The sequence below is a fragment of the Sminthopsis crassicaudata genome, chromosome 6 (assembly GCF_048593235.1).
Source record: "Sminthopsis crassicaudata isolate SCR6 chromosome 6, ASM4859323v1, whole genome shotgun sequence".
NCBI classification, from domain to species: domain Eukaryota; kingdom Metazoa; phylum Chordata; class Mammalia; order Dasyuromorphia; family Dasyuridae; genus Sminthopsis; species Sminthopsis crassicaudata.
The window spans coordinates 159,347,710-159,367,988 of NC_133622.1; the positions used below are offsets into that span (position 1 = coordinate 159,347,710).

At 34.3% G+C, this 20,279-nt stretch overlaps 1 protein-coding gene across 1 annotated transcript in view; it reads right to left on the minus strand.

Moving 5' to 3' along the window:
* Positions 1-19,402, minus strand: part of MRPL1 (mitochondrial ribosomal protein L1) — a 43,701-nt gene extending 24,299 nt beyond the window's left edge. The window contains exons 1-5 of the mRNA XM_074275501.1: positions 19,061-19,402; positions 17,013-17,118; positions 8,515-8,776; positions 3,618-3,701; positions 2,213-2,284 (exon numbers count right to left, since the gene is read on the minus strand). Coding sequence (XP_074131602.1) covers positions 2,213-2,284; positions 3,618-3,701; positions 8,515-8,776; positions 17,013-17,118; positions 19,061-19,091 — 555 coding nt within the window. The 5' untranslated portion in view covers positions 19,092-19,402. The remainder of the gene's footprint in view (positions 1-2,212; positions 2,285-3,617; positions 3,702-8,514; positions 8,777-17,012; positions 17,119-19,060) is intronic.
* Between the last annotated feature and the right edge of the window lie 877 nt (positions 19,403-20,279).

The following is a 20,279-nucleotide window of genomic DNA, read 5'->3' on the forward strand; positions in this document are numbered from 1 at the left end:
TTTGTATGCTCCTAGCGAGTTAAAATGATAATTTAATTTATTTAATTGGCTGACTTAGAAGAAAGAAGGGATGTCCATGGGGAACTAGAAGAAGGGGAAGAGATGATTTGCAAGATTCTGCTTTAATTCAAGCAATTAGAAGAAATGTAAAAATAAGAATGGCTAGAAATTGCATCAGAAATGCCCAGCAAACACCTTTCCTCTGGCAAGTATACCTCACTGAAACCCTAGGCAGTAATTACTAATGGTCCTACAAAGCTCTACTGTTTCTGGGTGACATTATTTGTCAAAATATTTCTTCTGTGGAATGAAAAGCTCCAGTGTGCTTTCAGCCTTAATGCACCCTTACTCTACTCTGGTGGACACTAAACCCTGATAAGTGGACTGTACATATTAAAATCCCTTTGTGCCTGTAACCATGCAGCAGAACATTCTATTTCATAAATTCAAATTTTGTTTACAGGATTAGTTGCTATCCCTGACATAAAACCCAAGGGGCACATGTGGTTTATTTTTATTGTGAATTTAACTATAACTAAACACAAACATTACAAGATTTTTAAAGGAAAGAAAAATGTACAGTAAATTGCGAATTGTGAAATATGTAGTTTTTTTAAAAAGTATCAGATAAATTAAATGAGATAATAAAACAACTGCCACATAATTTCCTTTCTGAACTTTTCTGATGCTGTGCACTTTTTACAATGCTTTTTTTTTTTTTTTTTTGATGGCTTAAACTACTCACTAATCCACTTTCTCCCAACAAGTAGAAGACATTCTTTACGACACAAAGGAAAAATCAAAGAAAACAAACCAAAGCATTGATCATGTATAAGCTCATGTTTCATTCTCCACACTGTGGTTTTAAAAAAACAATGGTTTTCTATCTTTCAATGCTTTACCCCCAACTATTATCTTGGCAATTATCCTTAAAAATAAAGAGTTCACATCAAACCCACAGTACCTCAGAAAAACATGCTGTCATGAGTGAAATGCTATGTTTGCTCTAGTTTTAAGAACTGTCCATATTTCTCAAAGGAAATCCTTGCCTAAGACAGATAATTGAAGCTTGGGAATGATGAAATTTCAAGACTTTTTCCTCTTAAGCCAGAGAATACTTCATATTCCATTAGCTAAATTCTCAGAATGAAAGTTTTTTTTCCCTAGCAAATAAATGCTAAGATAAATATATTTTATTATAAAATTCAAGTGACATGTTTTTTTCTTATTTCTAATAACTCACTCTCTTCTCAACCACAGATTCTTAATAATAACAGTCAAATAAAATGATAATTATTTAAAACTACTGTTATTTAAAATTTCCTGCCTCTAAGAAATATAAACTGAAGGTACTGTGTCTAAAAAGGAGTCAAACATATTTTGTCAATTCTACAAGAGTCAAATGTCAGGTATCAATCAGCCACTTTATTAGAATTCAAAATCTCATGATTTTGAATTCTAGTCAAACACAAAATCCAACATGTTTACCATAAGGATAAGAGTACTCAAATTCTCAAATTCTAAAATGTGCTTCTTTACCAGACATTTCTTGTTGTTTTTTAGTCTTTTCAGTTTGTCTGACTGTGACCCCAGCTTTCTTGAGTTTTCTTGACATAAGATATCTCATTTAATTTATCTAATACTTAAAAAAAAAAAAACTACATATTTCACAATTCGCAATTTACTGTACATTTTTCTTTCCTTTAGAAATCTTGTAATGTTTGTGTTTAGTTATAGTTAAATTCACAATAAAAATAAACCACATGTGCCCCTTGGGTTTTATGTCAGGGATGGCAACTAATCCTGTAAACAGAACTTGCTCTTTCCTTCTCTAGCTCATTTTATAGATGAGGAAACTGAAGCAAATAGAGGTGAGATAACTTGCCCAGAATCACTCAGTCAGCCAGCCTTCCTGACTCAGTCCCAGCTCTCTGCCCATTGCATCACCTAACTGCTCCTTTCAGGCATTTTTCTCTTTTCTCTCTAGTCATTCTTCCTACTCTATCAGTGAAAACCTTGTTTATCCATAGCATACAAAAAAAGTGAAGTTAAAAAGGTTACAGACTTCAGCACCCTGGTGCTTAGTCTCATCTAAATCTATGAACAGGAAACATTTTGTTTACATCTCACCAACTACCAAGAACAAACCATGAATTCAATGGAAAGCTTCATAATCAACCAGTAACTACTGAACAAGGAAGCAAGGCAGCACCTTCTGAATCAGTGCAGATCCTCCTGCAAATGCAGCTCCATTTTCTTCTGCGATTTTAATATCTGAATCTTTCTAGGGGGAAAAAAAACAGAAAAGTTTGTTTCAAACTAATGTTTGTATGTAATGTTTCTTATAGATCATGAAGGTAGTAATGTCCATTTAAGCCAAATCTAAAAATTAATGAGTCATACACAGAAGCTAAATATTGTGCCCTTTTTTCAATTCTGAACCAAACCAATGGTATTTCATGGTAGACTTTTGCTCACAGCTGTCTTCCTAGATTGTTCACACCGAGCCTACTAAGTTTGGGACTAAGTCTCAAAAACCATCCAAGCATGATTTTCCAGAAGGAATATAAATTTTAAATATCTTATTTAATTTGTTCTCTTAAATGTTAACTTCTTTTAAGCTAAGGTGTTCTGTGATAATTAGACAAAAAACTTCCAAGGAGTTGAGCAAATAAATCACATAGTAATGGCAGAAAAGATTGGGATAAATTAAGAAATTTAAAACACAAGATGTAAACTAACACATTTGAAGATTTAAAACACACTATTACTAAGACACACTATTACTTGATAACATACAACTTTATTTCAACACTTTGCAAGTAATCAGAACCTGTGATTTTGTCAATGTCTAGTCCCTTCCCTGATACAGAACACAACCCCTTTTATTCCTTAGTCAGTGGTTCTTTAAAAGGTGATTCAGCCTCCACCTTTCTACTGTCTCCCTATCCCATCACCACGGAGGCGCCTAGAATGTGAATCTGAGAGCCCCAGATATTGAGGCCTGGCCAACAGTGTTACTCCAAAATCCAAGATCTCTCCATGCCATGGTGAAATGCAGCTGCAGGATTTTAATGGAGAGAAGCTATACAAAATAATGAAAAGCTGAAAAATATCTATCACCATAAAAACCTATAATATTCAAACATGAAAGAAAATTATTTTTCTGGAATAAAATAAATTGGTAAAGGCTATTCTCTAATTTTCTACCTTCATATAACAAAGGACAACAAGTTCAAAAGTACAAAAGAGAAAAAGAAGCTGAATACATCTACAATCTAATAAAGTTTTGGATGTAATAGGGCATTATGGATTTAAAAAATCCAAATCACATGATAGTGGTTTCAAATTGAAATAATTTCTCCAATTATTGTAAGTAGTGACTGTCTCATATCTATAATATGATATTGAACTGAAGATTTTTTTAAAAATCTAATTCATAAAAGTAAAATTTTTTAAATGTTTCTAGATATTTTGGTACCCTAAAAAAAAAAAAATTCCCAACATTCCTACTAGTCCTTAGAAATACAGTTTCATCACTTAAGAATAAACCCAACTAAATAATTAGATTGCACTAAAACATTGTTTTCCATAAAAGGTTTGTAAAGTTTACCTACCTCTGTAAACACCAGAATTTTATTCATCTTTGTAGTAAATGGATATGGGAAATTAACAACACTGACAAATGGCTCCACCTTTTTCTAAAATGCATGAGGAAAAAAAACTAAAGATTAAAAAAACCCAACTCTATAAACCCACAACTAACATATTCTATTACATATCCTATCTTCCCCAGTTATCCTATTGGTCTACCAGTAACTGTGCTACACAATCATGGGATAAAGGAGGAAGAGAGAAAGAGATGTCCTTCCCAAAAAACTCAAATTGGAAAAATTATCTAAAACTGTAGTATTTTCCTGAAGCATGGGGAGGGGGAGGGGACATCTCAATGAACTGTCATATTTAGATAAATACCTAAAAAGCAATTTGTCTCAAATTGTATACAGATACCAAAGGTCACTTCTAGTTTAAATTCTTGATTCCAATGAAGTCACATTGTGCAAATTACAGTGTCTTGTTGGAGAAGGTATGTACAATGGTAGCATGCCTCCCATTCAGGCAGCCATGGCAGATTCTGTAAAAGATTTATGGGAGGAAACAGACAATAGCCATAAAGGATAAGAAGGTATGGATGACTGACAATTTGCACCAATGGAGGGTATGTACCCTTTCATTAGATATATTAAATTAGTGAAGTGACCTTCCTAATACACCTATATAAAATGCAAGAAGTTGGATATTATCTTTACAAATAAGGGAAAGAGAAAAATGAACAGAAGGAAGAAAAAGTATATACTTCCATTCTTATACCTAGAATATATGTATGCTATTCCTATATAACATTTTCCTACTGGTATCCGGAGAAAAGAAATATCCAATAAATGCTATGTTACTATTCTTATAGACCAGTCATAATTTTCCCTCTCTGAAATACAGAACATTCCACTCATATCCTTATTATATAGTAGGGGACAATTCTGACCTCTCAAAGGCCATGCCAGCAGAACGTACACTGGAAAGGCTGAATCATCCAAAGATACATCACTAGGTGATAAGTTTTTCAGCCACATAAATTTCTGAAGACCACACACTAATTTGTAGCTGGGTTGAAATCAATATGAGAGGCCAGAAGTGCCCTCAGCAACAAAAATCACAGATTCTTTAAGTACTAAAGAAATAAAACAGAAAACTGGAAGAAAAACAAGTTAAGACAAGAAGTATTGATATGCAACAGGAGCTATTAATCAACTCCCAAGTATTTATTAAGTAACTACTAAGTACCAAGAAGAAGCAGCTAGATGACAGAATGAAGTCAGGAAAATTCTACTTTCAGAGAGCAGATCTAATCTTAGACAAAAAATACCTGTGACCTAAAGCAAATCACATAATTCTATTTGCCTCAATTTCCTCATCTGTAAATGAGCTGAAGAAAGAAATAGCAAACTATTCCAGTATTTTTGTCAAGAAAATCCCATAAGGATCACCGAGTTGAACAAAACAGAAAAAATGAAACAAAAAAGGATCAAAGTCAGTCCTAAGGCAGCTGCGAGACAAAGACAAAGAAACAAATCCTACCAACAAGGAACTAACGTTTTAATGGGGAAGACAACAAGTATTCTGATAATGATACATAGCACACAAACAAGAATATAAAATAGCTGAACACAAGGTAACTTGGGAAGGGAGTGCTAGAAGCTGGGAGAATCAGAGAAAGCTCCACGAAGAGGAAGAAGGAAGGCAGGCATCCATTCCTGATATGGAAGACAGTTAATGAAAACTAAAGCACAAAGACATGAAATAAAAAGGCAGAACAGAGAAAGATTGTTGAGTGTGAGAAGGAAGTAGTGCCAAGGATGCTGGAAGGACAGACTAGGAAGAGCTTCTAAACAGAGAAGTTCTGTTGAGCATTCAGACCTATACTTAAGGAAAATCACTTTGGCAACAGCATTGCAGTGGTGCCATCATCAAAGTGAGGGTTGATGAGGACCTTGAAGGTGAAAGTAAAGAGGGAGGTCTGAGAAATGTTGTGAAGGTAACAACAGCACTGACTTTGTGGGATGAAGACTGAGGACTGAAGAATGTCAACATTATGACTTTGGGGTGCCTTTGACAGAAACAGGCAGGTTTAGAAGGCAGCTGAAAATTGTTTCAATAGATTTTACTTTTTAAAAATTTTACTTAATATAATTTTTTCATTAGCTACTACTCATGGTGAAGTTAATTCTTCATAAGGCTAGTTCTAATAATTCGAATAAATCAAAATAATTTAAAATGCTGTTTCTATCTGATAAAAAAAATGGGATCATGTGATGAATTATATTTTCTAGTATCACATTCCTAGAAAAAGCATTAAAATTAATATTTTTATTAAGTGAAATGCCTTTAAATTTAACTGGCAATCAAAATCTTCAACTTGAGTTTCATGTTTTCCAGTAGCAGTCTTTAAATTTTCTAAAGTTCTTATGATACATTTATTTGTTGTACTCTATGAATATTTGTTGATATTGCCTGCAATGTGATGGAAATGAAAGAAATTAATGATAATTAATCTCTAAGGAAAAACAGAAGACCGAGAAAAATTCAAAATGCATATAAAATGCAGAATTATGCATGAGTAGTAGCTCATAAACTACATGCTGCCTATTTCAATCCTAGTACTCAACTAATCTGAATAATTTCAATGACAATTATGATTTAATGATTTGTAATTTATTAAATTAGTGATAAGTAAAGTAAATCTTAGATATCAAATCATCCAGTGATCACTGCAGTTATTTTTTTTAGGGGGGGAAGACACAGATGGGGAACAATTAGATGTGTCTGACTCTTTGTGACACCATTTGGGATTTTCTTGACAAAGAACCAGGAGTAGTTAGCTATTTCCTTCTCAGCTCATCTTACAGATGAGGAAACTGGAGTAAACAGGCATGAGTGACTTGCCCAGAATCACACAGTAAAGAAGTGTATGAAGCCAAATTTGAACTCAGATCTTCCAGATTCCAGATCCAAAATTTTACTGAGTTATCCCGCTATAATAGATGACTTATACATTGCCTGAAGAAGATTTTTGGAAATTTTTTTAAACAATTTTCTTAGCTCAATAAAGCTACTCTAGACTTTCTTCAGAGCACTTTATTAGAACCATCAGAACAAAATGCAATAAAGTTTGCTTTCAAATATTCATTAATAAAGCCATAATCATTTAAAGTAGACAATAATGGGATGAAAATTCACTTTTCTATGTTTCATACCAATTCCTTTAAAGCAAGAAATATCATTACCAGTGCATAAACTAACTTAACCATGTAATGTCTTGCATTTAACATTTGGATCCCAAAATTTCTGAAAATTTAACAACTGCCCCCCCCAGAAATCACCTAAGAGGGGATGGGATCAAATCAGGTTGTCTTAGCAAGGAGAAAACTCTTTCTTTATTAGATACTGGGGAAAAGGAGAAAGGAATAGAGGATAATTTAAAGTGATTCTGAAATGAAAAGAACAAGGAGCTCACATCAAATGGCTTCACTTTTCTCAGCTGAGAAAGGAAAAGGGAGGTATGGGGAGGATTAAAGAGAAAAGAGGTTTGAAATAGCTTCTGTGGGGAGAAAGATAGGAAATCAAATTGCATTGCTGCAGTAAAGGCCCCATTAAAGTTGACTAACATAAGTTTAACATATATATCCATTCCACACAGTTGTGAGCTTCTTTCTAGCTTCCATCCAGAAGCCTATGTATAGGACACACAGCTACAGCAATATAGGAACAATTTAGGATTAAGATTTGCTAAGAGATGAGTGGCAACAGGGCAAGTAGGCAAAGGATTCAAATACAGAAAACAATAAGGGCTACCTTGATTCAAGATTGGAAAATGAATTCAGAGTAGAGATAGAGAAGGTACTGAGGGATAGAGGGGTTGGACATCTCCATAAGGTTGAAAAATAGTTTTAGGAAGTGTAAAATGAAGCGCAAGGAAATGTCAAATGACAGGTGATGAATTTCTAATTAACAAAGGGCAACACTTCTGGGTCAAAGGATGAATGACTATGTGGCCACAATGAAGTAAACGAGTAGGATTTAAGGAAATTAAAGAATTGAGAGGGAGTTTGAAACTATATCACTATGAAGACTGAAATTCCCTAATATAAGGACAGGAGATAATTAAAAAAAAAAAAAAAAAAAAAAAAAAAAGAAAGAAAGATAAGGAAGTAGGGCCTGAATGCCTTGAGAAAGGAGATGGGATGACTTAAGAACAAGGGACTTTACAGCCACTATTGGTAGAAATTTTCAATTCAAAGGAGGTGCAGCTAGGTGGTGCAGTGGATAGAGCACCAACCTTGAATTCAGGAGGACCTGAGTTCAAATCTGGTCTCAGACACTTAACACAGACTCTGGGCAAGTCACTTAACCCCAGCCTCAGGGAGAAAAAAAAAAAATTAAAGAAGGAAAGGTTTTTGAGTGAACCAGGTAAGGAAAGAATGCAGAAGTGAAAGTGAGAAGGGAAAGTATATTCCAACTCTTCCTCCCATCCCCCCTGGGCCAACAGTGTCTATGAAAAGATAGAACCAGTGCTGGAAAAGACATTATAAATATAGCATCATCAAAGGGAGCCAGGTTTCAATGAAAGCTAATAGATGGAAAAAATGTCTGGAAAAAAAAGGTTCAGACAAGGGGAAATTTGTTTATCTATATTAATATTCAGTAGAGATAATGATAGACTTTGTAAGCAGTTCCAAAATAAAAGTGTAACACTACAACTGAGCTATCAAAAGCCATTGTTAGATGTGGTTAAAATGTATGTTATCTTGTTCCTTCTACTAGCCAAAATAACATTTCCTTAAAAAAAAAAGGTTTTTTGCTAATAAATCTCTGAACAATATCAATAATAATAACCATTTAATTACACTTTAACCTCTTGTTCACATTCACTCAGTTACTTTAAATAATGATTCATACCTTCTTCTTCTCCAGTGACATATCCAGTGTTAAATCAAGATAAACACCTTGCTTTGGATTAGAGTAGTCCAGAATTTGAAATTTTTTTAGTAAATCAATTGCTTTATTCACTTCATAAATCTGCCTTGGGTATAAGCGTTTTAAGTAAACATCATCCTCAGGCTCACCCTCCATATAAGTATAGGTCTTTAATTTTTCTATATCATCTGTTTTTGCATTTGAAGTTTGTACTTTGGAGCCTTTTTTCTCCTTTTTTGCAGGTCTATGGGAAAAAATACATATTGAAGATTAGCTATCACAATATGTAAAAGATCTATAAAGAAAAGCATTAAAAAAATACATGACAGGAGAAAGAGCAATAAAAAAGTTGGACATAAACTTAGGAAGTTGTGAGACTGCTTAGCAATTCACAAAAAAAAAAAATACATTTTCAAAACAGTGAAATTTCCCCAAAATGATATTCCCTTCTGGACAGTTGCACTACAACTGAAATTTACATGGAATAAATTATGTAATTTTTTTTTCTGAGAAGACTCAAAAGTTGAATCCAGTAGAAAATTCCATATTCTACATAGCTTTATCACAATAAATATCTACATTTACTGCTAGGGCTCTTTCCATAAAATAAGCAATTCAACAGAAGTGATAAATATAGACTCTTATGATTTTTAATTGGCCATTTGTGTCTTTTGGATGGAACTTAACACAAAGCATATCTAAGCAAAATGCTGTTTCTGCATCTACTTTGTTTCCTTAAAAATATTTAAACATCCAACCTGGGAAAATATTTTAATTTTTAACTCAGTACAAGACTAATTGGGTTAGTAAAAAATGGGACCTAAAATATCTGTGCTTCAAAAATTACATGTTCCCTTTTCTTTCATAGTATACTCTTGAGTGTTAGATAAGTGCAGAAAAACTAACAAAACTACTTAGTTTTCACAGTAATACTACTAAATTCATTTTAACAAATGTTTTCTATGTATCTACTCTATTGTGTGAAACACTGTAAAGAGATAGAAATATGAAACTGGCCATAGTCCATGCTCTCTTTGATTGTTCTAATAGCGTGATAACAAATGTTAAGATGTACTATGATCAGTACTGTGGAGAAAGTATTAGCAGAGAAATTATACTGAACCATTGATAATATACTTGGAATCCATTCAAATCCATTCATGCCTCTTAACTTTCCTACAAGCATGAGGTATTTTATTGTTTTGCCAGAATCTAGGTAAATTATTTTGTACATAACAGTTTGGTAAGCCCTGCTAAAAAAGGGAACAACCTGTTCTCAGTGAAGCCACGCTTGCTCTCTGAAATCACTATTTCCTTTCTAGATGTTCACTATCTCTTTTAAGAATTTAGTCCATATTCCTTAAAATAGTCAGGAGCATATATTTAAAACCGTCAGTAAGCATTATATGTAATGGAGATAAACTAGAACCTTTCCCAGTAAGATCAGGAGTGAAACAAGGTTGCCCACTATCACCATTACTATTCAATATTGTATTAGAAACACTAGCCTCGGCAATAAGAGTCGAGAAAGAGGTTAAAGATATTAGAGTAGGTAATAAGGAAACCAAACTATCACTCTTTGCAGATGATATGATGATATACTTAGAGAACCCCAGAGATTCTACTGAAAAGCTATTAGAAATAATCCACAACTTTAGTAAAGTTGCAGGATATAAAATAAATCCACATAAATCCTCGGTATTTTTATACATCACCAACAAAATCCAACAGCAAGAGATACAAAGAGAAATTCCATTCAAAATAACTGTCGATAGTATAAAATATTTGGGAATATATCTACCAAAGGAAAGTCAGGAATTATATGAGCAAAATTACAAAACACTTTCCACACAAATAAAGTCAGATTTAAATAACTAGAAAAACATTAAGCGCTCTTGGATAGGCTGAGAGAATATAATAAAGATGACAATACTCCCTAAACTAATCTATTTATTTAGTGCTATACCAATTAGACTCCCAAGAAACTTTTAATGATCTAGATAGAAAAAGTAACAATAAAATTCATAAGGAAGAACAAAAGGTCTAGAATTTCAAGGGAATTAATGAAAAAAAAAAAAAAATCAAATGAAGGGGGCCTAGCTGTGCCTGATCTAAAACTATATTATGGAGCAGCAGGCACCAAAACCATTTAGTATTGGCTAAGAAATAGATTAATTGATCAATGGAATAGGTTAGGTTCACAAGACAAAATAGTCAATAATTATAGCAATCTAGTGTTTGACAAACCCAAAGATCCCAACTTTGGGGATAAGAATACATTTATTTGACAAAAACTGCTGGGAAAACTGGAAATTAGTATGGCAGAAATTAGGCATGGACCCACACATAACAGCATATACCAAGATAAGATCAAAATGGGTCCATGATTTAGGCATAAAGAACGAGATCATAAATAAATCAGAGGAACATAGGATAGTTTACCTCCAGACTTGTGGAGGAGGAAGGAATTTATGACCAGAGAAGAACTAGAGATCATTATTGATCACAAAATAGAAAATTTTGATTATATTGAATTAAAAAGCTTTTGTACAAACAAAACTAATGCAAACAAGATTAGAAGGGAAGAAATAAACTGGGAAAACATTTTTACTAACTGATAAAGGTTCTGATAAAGGCCTCATTTTCAAAATATAGAGAGAACTGTCTCTAATTTATAAGAAATCAAGCTATTCTCCAATTGATAAATGGTGAAAGGATATGAACAGACAATTTTCAGATGAGGAAATTGAAACTATTTCCACTCTTATAAAAGAGTGTTCCAAATCACTATTGGTCAGAGAAATGCAAATTAAGACAACTCTAATATACCACTACACATCTTTCAGATTGGCTAAGATGACAGGAAAAAATAATGATGAATATTGGAGGGGATGCAAGAAAACTGGGACATTGATGCATTGCTGGTAGAGTTGTGAACGAATCCAACCATTCTGGAGAGCAATCTGGAATTATGTCCAAAAAAGTTATCAATCTGTGCATACCCTTTGATCCAGCAGTGATACTACTGGGCTTATAAAGAAGGGAAAGAGATCTGTTTGTGCCAAAATGTTTGTGGCAGCCTTTTTGTAGTGGCTAGAAACTGGAAAATGAATGGATGAATGCCCATCAATTGGAGAATGGTTGGGTAAATTATGGTATATGAATGTTACGGAATATTATTGTTCTGTAAGAAATGACCAGCAGAATGAATACAGAGAGGCCTGGAGAGACTTACATCAACTGATGCTGAGTGAAATGAGCAGAACCAGATCATCATTATGCACTTCAACAACAATACTATATGAGGATGTATTCTGATGGAAGTGGATATCTTCAACAAAGAGAAGATCTAATTCAGTTCCAATTGATTAATGATGGACAGAATCAGCTACACCCAGAGAAGGAACACTGGGAAATGAGTGTAAACTGTTTGCATTTTTGTTTTTCTTCCCAGGTTATTTTTACCTTCTGAATCCAATTCTTCCTGTGCAACAAGAAATTCAGTTCTGCACACGTATATTGTATCTAAGATATACTATAATATATCTAACATGTATAAGACTGCCTGCCATGTAGGGGAAGGAGTAGAGGGAAGGAAGGGAAAATTCGGAACAGAAGTGAGTGCAAGGGATAATGTTGTAAAAATTTACCCATGCATATGTACTGTCAAAAAAAAGTTATAATTATAAAATTTTTAAAATGCCATTAAAAAAAAAAAAAAAAAAGAAGAAGAATTTAGTCCAGAACTGACTGGCCCAGGAATCAGTGGCTTAACAGTCATACCCATTAGTTCTTTCTGTACTAGAGAACAAAGTTCATCTAAGTAACATGACATAATTCTTCAAAGGTAATCCGATGCCCTCTTCTTCTCTCTGTATTTATCTTGGATACGAACCTTTGCCAATTATCATTCTTCTCTCTTCAGCAGTCCTATTCCATTTTCGAGACACCTCTTTGCCAAAAACATCTTTGTTTAAAAATTCAATTGAAAATACTATCCACAGATAGAAAAAAAAAAACTGAAGGAGTCAAAATGCAGATCTAAGCATATTGTTTTCACTTTTTTTTTTTTTTTTTTTTAACATGATTGTACATGTGTATAACCTATATTCAATTGCTTGCCCTCTTGGGGAGGAAAAAAACTTTGGAACTCAAAATTTTATTTTAAAAAATGAATGTTAAAATTGTCTTTATATATAATTAGAAAAAATAAAATGCTGTTTACATTAAAAAATAATAATAATCTAAATCCCTTTTTGTTGTCCTTGTCTTTCCTTGTCTGCCTCTGCTCCTTTTTAGGTTTAATACTACCTGATATTATTTTTATAAGAAAATGCCAAACTAGATTTATTCTTTGTCAGGGGACCAGTCTGCCTGCCTGCCAGTTGGTCTGTCTGCCTTCTTTCTTTCCTACCTGGTTAAAGCTACTTTGTTGTGCATTCACATCATTACTATTGAAAAATTTTAAAAAGATTTTGTGTTTCAAATTTTTCTTCCTCCCTCTCATCTCCTCTTTCTCCCAGACAGCAAGCAATCTGATATTGGTTAAATATGTACAATCCTCTTAAACAAATTTCCATATTTGTCATCTTGGGAAAGAAAAATCAGATCAAAAGGGAAAAGACCATGAGAAAGAAAAATCAAACAAAGAAAAGGTAAAAATATATCCTTCTATCCACATTCAGTCTCCACAGTTCTCTCTCTGGATGTGAATGACATGGAAAATCAAAGTTCTAACCAAAAAACTTTTAGCATTTTCATATGATTCAGCATCAGGAACAGGTGTGATGTTACCAATGATAATTATATTAAACAAAATGCATTGCTTTATGCTTTAAAACTTTAAAACTGTGCCTCCAGTACTACTGGACAGTACTCCAGTACTACTGGACTTTTCCATAGACAGAGTGTTAACATTTCTTACAGGTGTTGTTTCCCCTATTAGGACATGAAGTCCCTGAAATAGATGTCCTGCTGACTTTTTTATTTTTATATCCAATGTACAGCATCAATGCTTTGTACACAATACTTAATGAATGCTTCTTCATTTATTCATCCCATCACCATTCTTTACAAGACTGGCTCAGTGAGTAGAATACTGGTTCTGGAGTCAGGAAAGCCCGAGTTCAAATGTGGTCTTAAACACTTACTAGCTGTGTGACTAGACAAAGTATTTAACACTGTATTTTTGTCTTAGTTTCCTCATATGTAAAATACAGGTAAGAATAGCACCTACCTCACAGGTTTATTATTAATCAAATAAGATATTTGTAAAAATGCACATAATAAATGCTTATTCCTTTCCTTCCCCCTCTCTCTTTCTCTCTCTCTCTCTATGTGTGTGTGTGTTTATATGTACATATGTATGTATATGTTCTTCTCCCTAACTCTATATTCAAAGATTTCTCTCTTATATTAAAGGATGAAAAAGAGGAAAAGTTCATCAAAATTAATAAATCAACCAAGTCTGACTGTACAGTTTGGTGCGCAACAGTAAACAAAGTAAAATAATTTAACTCATACAATTAAACTTACAACTTTTCACATCTTAAATTTTTTTTATTATGCAAAATGTACTATTTTGCTGAAATTACTTGTCTTACAACTTGTAATTGAGTTCAGACTCTTTTTGACACATTTTTGAATTCTTCATCTGGAAAACACAATTTTATAACAGAATAATAAATGTACAAACTCATTTTTCTCAACTTTAGCTCTGGACAGGACAGACTTTTTTTTTTTTTTTTTTTTTTTTTTTTTTTGGGAAAAACAGTTGGGATTAAGTGACTTGCCCATGGTCATACAATTAGGGAGGCTGAATTTCAACTCAGGTCCTTCTTACTCAAGGGCCAGTACTCTGTCCACTACACACAATGAGTCAGTAAATGCTGTTTATATCTATCTTTTGACCACAGCACAGTAGTTTCTCTCCATTTTGGAATTTCTGCAATTCTGAAACAATGCTGAGCTTCTTAGTACATAGGCTTGAAAAGGAAAGGTCCTTTAAAAACCAGAACAGGTTAACACAGGTTCCAGGTCTGACCTTAGCTTGCCACTTGACTTATCATTTTATTTATTTATACATGTATTTTTAACTTGCTGAAATCTATAGGGAATGAGTGGTATGTGGTGACAATTTATTTCTCATTAATAAATCTGTAATCTTTTTTTCATTAAGTATTGTTTAATGAACTAGAAACTTGAACACTGGCTTAGGAAGTCACATCTGAGAGTGGGAGTTAGACTTCAGAATCACCACTTTAAAGTACAGGAATGACAGGCTCTTAGCCAAGGGTGGAAGTGACCTAACTAACGAAAGCATGACTGATCCATCTCAGGGCAGTCAAAAACATAAACAAAAGTTTACTGTACATTCAAATGAAATGGACAAAGAACAGCTGAATGAAAACACACACACACACATACACACACACACATATACATGCATGCATTTAAAAAGTTTACCATAGAAATATATCATATTTAACAGTTAAGCAGAAATTTAGGGTGGTTTAAAAAGGAGAATAATATGGAGAAGTAAAGAGTTACAAGCAAAACACACTTTCAGTTTCTGAGGTGAAAAATAAAAGGGAGAAAAGAAAAGTAAAGAACCTGAATCCAAAGGAGTACCTTAAATTGCCTCTTAGACAATTGGGGAACAGCTGGACAAATTATAGTATATAAATGAAACAGATTGCATTATAAGAAACAATGAGGCAATTTCAGAGAATCCTGGGTAGTATCAACTGACACAGAATGAAGTTGTCAAGAACAGAATAACAATTTAAACAAAGATTGCAACATCCTAAAAAAAATTAACTCTGAAACTCTAATCAATGCAATGACCAATCATGTATTAAGAATTTTTAATGAACTACGCTACCCATCAGAGAGATGACAGATACAAGGTACAGAAACATACATGTATGGACATGAGCACTGTGAAGATTCATTTCCTTTGATTTTGCTTGTTACTAGAATGACTAAAAGTGATGTTTCCAAAAGGAAATTCAAAATGTCATTTTTTAATGCACACAAGAAAACAGAAAAAAGTTTGGAAGGCCATACACACAGTATGTTTTCAAAATAATGTGTAAAATTTACACAATCTTTTTCACAATATTAAATAGAGATGCTCAGCTTTACAGTAAAACTTCTGATATGTATAAAAATACAATTTTCAATGCTTAAGTTCATAATTAATTTTTTTTCAAAATACTTTCAAATAAACAAATGACACCAGAGGAAAATGTCTAAGTAAAGAATTATTATTATAAAATTAAACATGTGCACTTCTCCTAAATATATTTCCATTATTCATCATGCTGCACAAGAAAAATCAGATCAAAAGGGAAAAAAACACAAGAAAGAAAAAAAAGAAAAAATCAAGCAAGCAAACAAACAACAACAAAAGGTAAAACTACTATGCTTTGATTTACATTCAGTCTCCATAGTTCTCTCTCTGGGTGCAGATAGATCTTTACATCAGAAGTCTATGGAAATTGCCTAGTATCGAGTACTTATTAAATATTTCATGAATCTTGGTGACTTGGAAACAAGGGACTACTGGAAGTGGCTTGTTCCCCCTCTCAAACACAAATTATGATGTCTATTACTTAGAAAGTCTATCACTAATATAGCATGTACTAGGCTCTGCCTAGTTACTTAGGAGCAGAACCCATCACTCTATGACACTATTACCTCATGGAGGGCAGAGCTCCTGTCTTAGATATCTGTGTATTCTCTGCACTGCTTGGTACAGCATCTCACTTATGATAGGAGATAAGTAAGTTTGTTCACCTCAATAAACATTATTAAAAGCCTACTATATGCCCAGCACTATGCTAGGCAAACAGAAATTTAAATTTATTGGAAGGAAACAACCTGTATGTAGATAAGCAAATACATAAGACATACAGGTAAATATAGAGGGATCTGGGACTTCAGGAAAGACCTAAGCAATCGATGGGAGCTAAGCTGAGCTCTGGAGGGAGCTGGAGATTCCAAAGACTCAAGGGGGACCAGCCTACTCATGAAAAGGTACCTGGTGAGAATGCAGAGTTCTATGGAGGTAATGTGAGTCAGCATAAAAAGACAAGGGTAGTCAGATTATGAAGAATTCTAAATGTTGGAGAAGTCAGTATTTTATCTTAGAGGAAAAAAGGATTCATTAAAAGCTTCTTGAGCAAAGGAGGGGGGACAAGATGAAGTGGTGATGTGCTCGTTCAAGACAAGAGAGAGGGGAAGAGGAATATTTCCCATATTCCAGCTTTTCCAATTTAGTATCATGGAAATAAAATTATTTGGGTGATGTGGTGTTTAAAAGACATATCGTCCCAAGGATAAACTTCTGATAGCTACCATACAGAATTCCCTTCCCTCTACCAACATTGCCCTAATAGACAAACCTTCATAATGAAAACCAATTAATAATCATTAAAATGAATAAATGAAATAATTTTTTAAAAGAAAACACTTACTTTGCAGCATAATGTCTTTTGGCTGCATGAACATTTATAAAACAAGATGTAACAGAAGTATTATAAGTGATCCTGGAGAAACACTGCCTGTGGTACTGAAGGAAAACTGAAAAAGAGGAAAACATGAGAAACATTAAAGTGTCAAATTATCTTTATCATATTTTCAATGTAAGAATAGACTAGCACTTGGCAAAAAACTTTACTTTGGTGGGGGAAAAAAGGAAAGCAGGTCCCAACAAGAACAAAAAACGCTTTACTTGGATATAGTCCTGATTTCAATACCACCTATGAATAATGTGCTACATTCATTCTATCATGGTATCTCATTTCACTTCTGTAATTCCCATCTGTCATTTCCTAGACATCCTGCACAAAGACTCTTGCACTAGGTTTCAAAGCCCAGCCTCTTCAATTTTTAATTATCTTGGGGAACCAGTGCTACTGGGTGAGGTGACCTTTTTCCATAACGCCCTGGATAATATGATTTATTCCATTCTCCTGGAGCAAAGAAAATAGGTTTTTGTATCAATGAGCAGTTTGAGATTACAGGCAACATTGTGAAACTTTCCAAATTCAGTACAATTCAATCTCTTTTCCCTATGCAATTCCAGGCTTAGCTCATTAATCATCTGCAGTTTACCCAAGAAATAAATCATTTTAAATAAGTAATAAATTACAAGCCAGATTGTTGGCTCAAATTTGTCATAGATTAAAAAATGTGTTTAGGATCTTGTTACTAATGTCAATTACTTTACAACAGTGCAATAATACCTTTTTTAAATTTTTATTATAGAACAAATTTATATTCATTCATATACCAAGCACATGGAGAACAGGAAAGTACATTAGTATTTTAAAGCATAAAAGAGCAGCAGAATTTTCAAGTAAATAATTTATCAAATACTGTACAATATAAAAATAAAATAAAATAAATAAACATAAAACAAAAAGCATAAAAAATACAAGTTGTTGGCTAAGATGACAGAAAAAGTTAATAATAATAAATGTTGAGGGGATATGGGAAAACTGGGACACTGATGCATTGTTGGTGGAGTTGTGACCAGATCCAGCCATTCTGGAGAGCAATTTGGAACTATGCCCAAAAGGGCTCTAAAACTGTGCATAACTTTTAATTCAGCAGTATTACTACTGAGCCTGTAACCCAAAGAGAATATAAAAGAGGGGAATGGACTGACATGTGCAAAAATGTTTGTGGCAGCCCTTTTTGAAGTGGCAAGAAACTGGAAACAGAGTGGATGTCCATCAATTGGAAAATGGTTGAATAAGTTATGAATGTTTTGGAATATTGTTGCTCTGTAAGAAATGACCAGCGGGATGATTTCAGAAAGGCCTGGAGAGACTTGCAGGAACTGATGCTGAGTGAAATGAGCAGGACCAGGAGATTGTTGTATATTTCACCAACAATACTATATGATGATCAATTCTGATGGACGTGGCCCTCTCCAACAATGAGATGAACCGAATCAGTTCCAATAGAGCAGTAATGAACTGAACCAGCTACACCCAGCGAAAGAACTCTGGGAGATGACTATGAACCACTATATAGATTCCCAATCCCTCTATTTTTGTCCGTCTGCATTTGTGATCACAGGCTAATTGTACACTGTGTCAAAGTCCGATTCTTTTTGTACATTAAAACAACTGTTTGGACATGTATACATATATTGTATTTAATTTATACTCTAACATATTTAACATGTATTGTTCAACCTGCCATCTGGGGGTGGGGGGTGAGGAGAAGGAAGGGAAAAATTGGAACAAAAGGTTTTGCAATTGTCAATGCTGAAAAATTACCCATGCATATATCTGATAAATAAAAAGCTACAATAATGAAAAAAATAAAAAAAAAAAATAAGGAATGACATGTCCGACTCACGCTTAGAGAAAACCACGTGGAGTGAGGAGAGACTACAACCTATTACAATAGTCCAAGTGTGAGGTGGCCAGGGCCTGCCCGGAGGCAGAACGGTTAGAAGCGTCGCTCCAGCCCGGGGACAACGCAAAGTCCACTCTCTTGCCGTCCTTACCTCTCCCGAAGCAGCTTGTGGACGCCGCCATGTTGACAGATGAGGGCTGCGCGAGGTCAAAATTAGTCCCCGCAGCCACTAGAACAGGCGGATGAAAGGTTCCGGCTGGAGAGAGGCGGAGGGTGGGGACCAAAAAGAGCTAAGGACCAAGTAGGAACGGCGAACAGACTGCCTCACTCCGCCCCTTCCGTGGTAGTGACACTTTCTGTCTTCCCCCTTAGCTTCACCCCTTCCAGTTCCGCTTTCCGGGTATCCAGCCACTGAAGACAAAGCCTTGGTGACGCAAGTAAAAAACAGAAGCACTCTGGAAGCGTCAGAGCGTCGCGCGAGTGCTGGGCGTGACGCGAGCGGGCGCGTGTAGAGCCCGAGCCAATCGGAGGCGTCCAAAAGAACACGTGGTCTGAAATAGGCCGCATCCCTTCTCCTAAAATAATCTCCCTACCTTGGGGTACTTTATCTTTTTTTGTCTTTCGCTTCTGTAAGTGCTTTTGATCTTCCTAGTTGCCATCCAACAGTTAAAAATTTAAGCACTAAGTAAGCTGTTATACTGTGCTCTTGGTTTTTTTATTTGTTTTTTACAGAATTGAAGTTTACAAAGATAAAAATGAAACAATTCCTGCCCTCACGGTGCTTTCCTTTCATTAGCAAAGATATTATGTGTAAATTAATTACTGTGATTATAAACAAATAAAAATAATCCGGCAATACGAACACTTAAATTAGTTTATGATTAAGACGTAATTTCCAAAAAAAAAAAGACGTAATTTCCGTGATGATATAAGCAAATAAAAGAAAACAAGAATCTGGTTACTAACTAATTAAATTGTTTTATGACAAAGAGATATACGATTTCTGTGATTATAAGCAAATTAAAGAAAAAACGAGAACCTGGTTACTTATTCAAAGGGAAACTGAAACTCAAGAGAGGAGGAAAGGGCCAAATGGCACATTTCAAAGGAGCATCACCCACGCTTGAAGTGATGGGATATTTTAGTTGCTGCTGAATAAAACAAAGGTTCAGCAGAAAATCAGAGAAGTCACTCAGTAGGTCAATTAATTTGTCCGAGGTATTGTGAGGCTTTAGTCAGGGCACAGATGCATGCTGTTTAGCACAGAACCTTTAAGGTTAGTGAAATAGATCACTGAAATCTACAACCAGAATTACCCTGACCACATTGGTATTCACTTTTCCTGTGCCTCTTGGCCCATGGGCCACTCT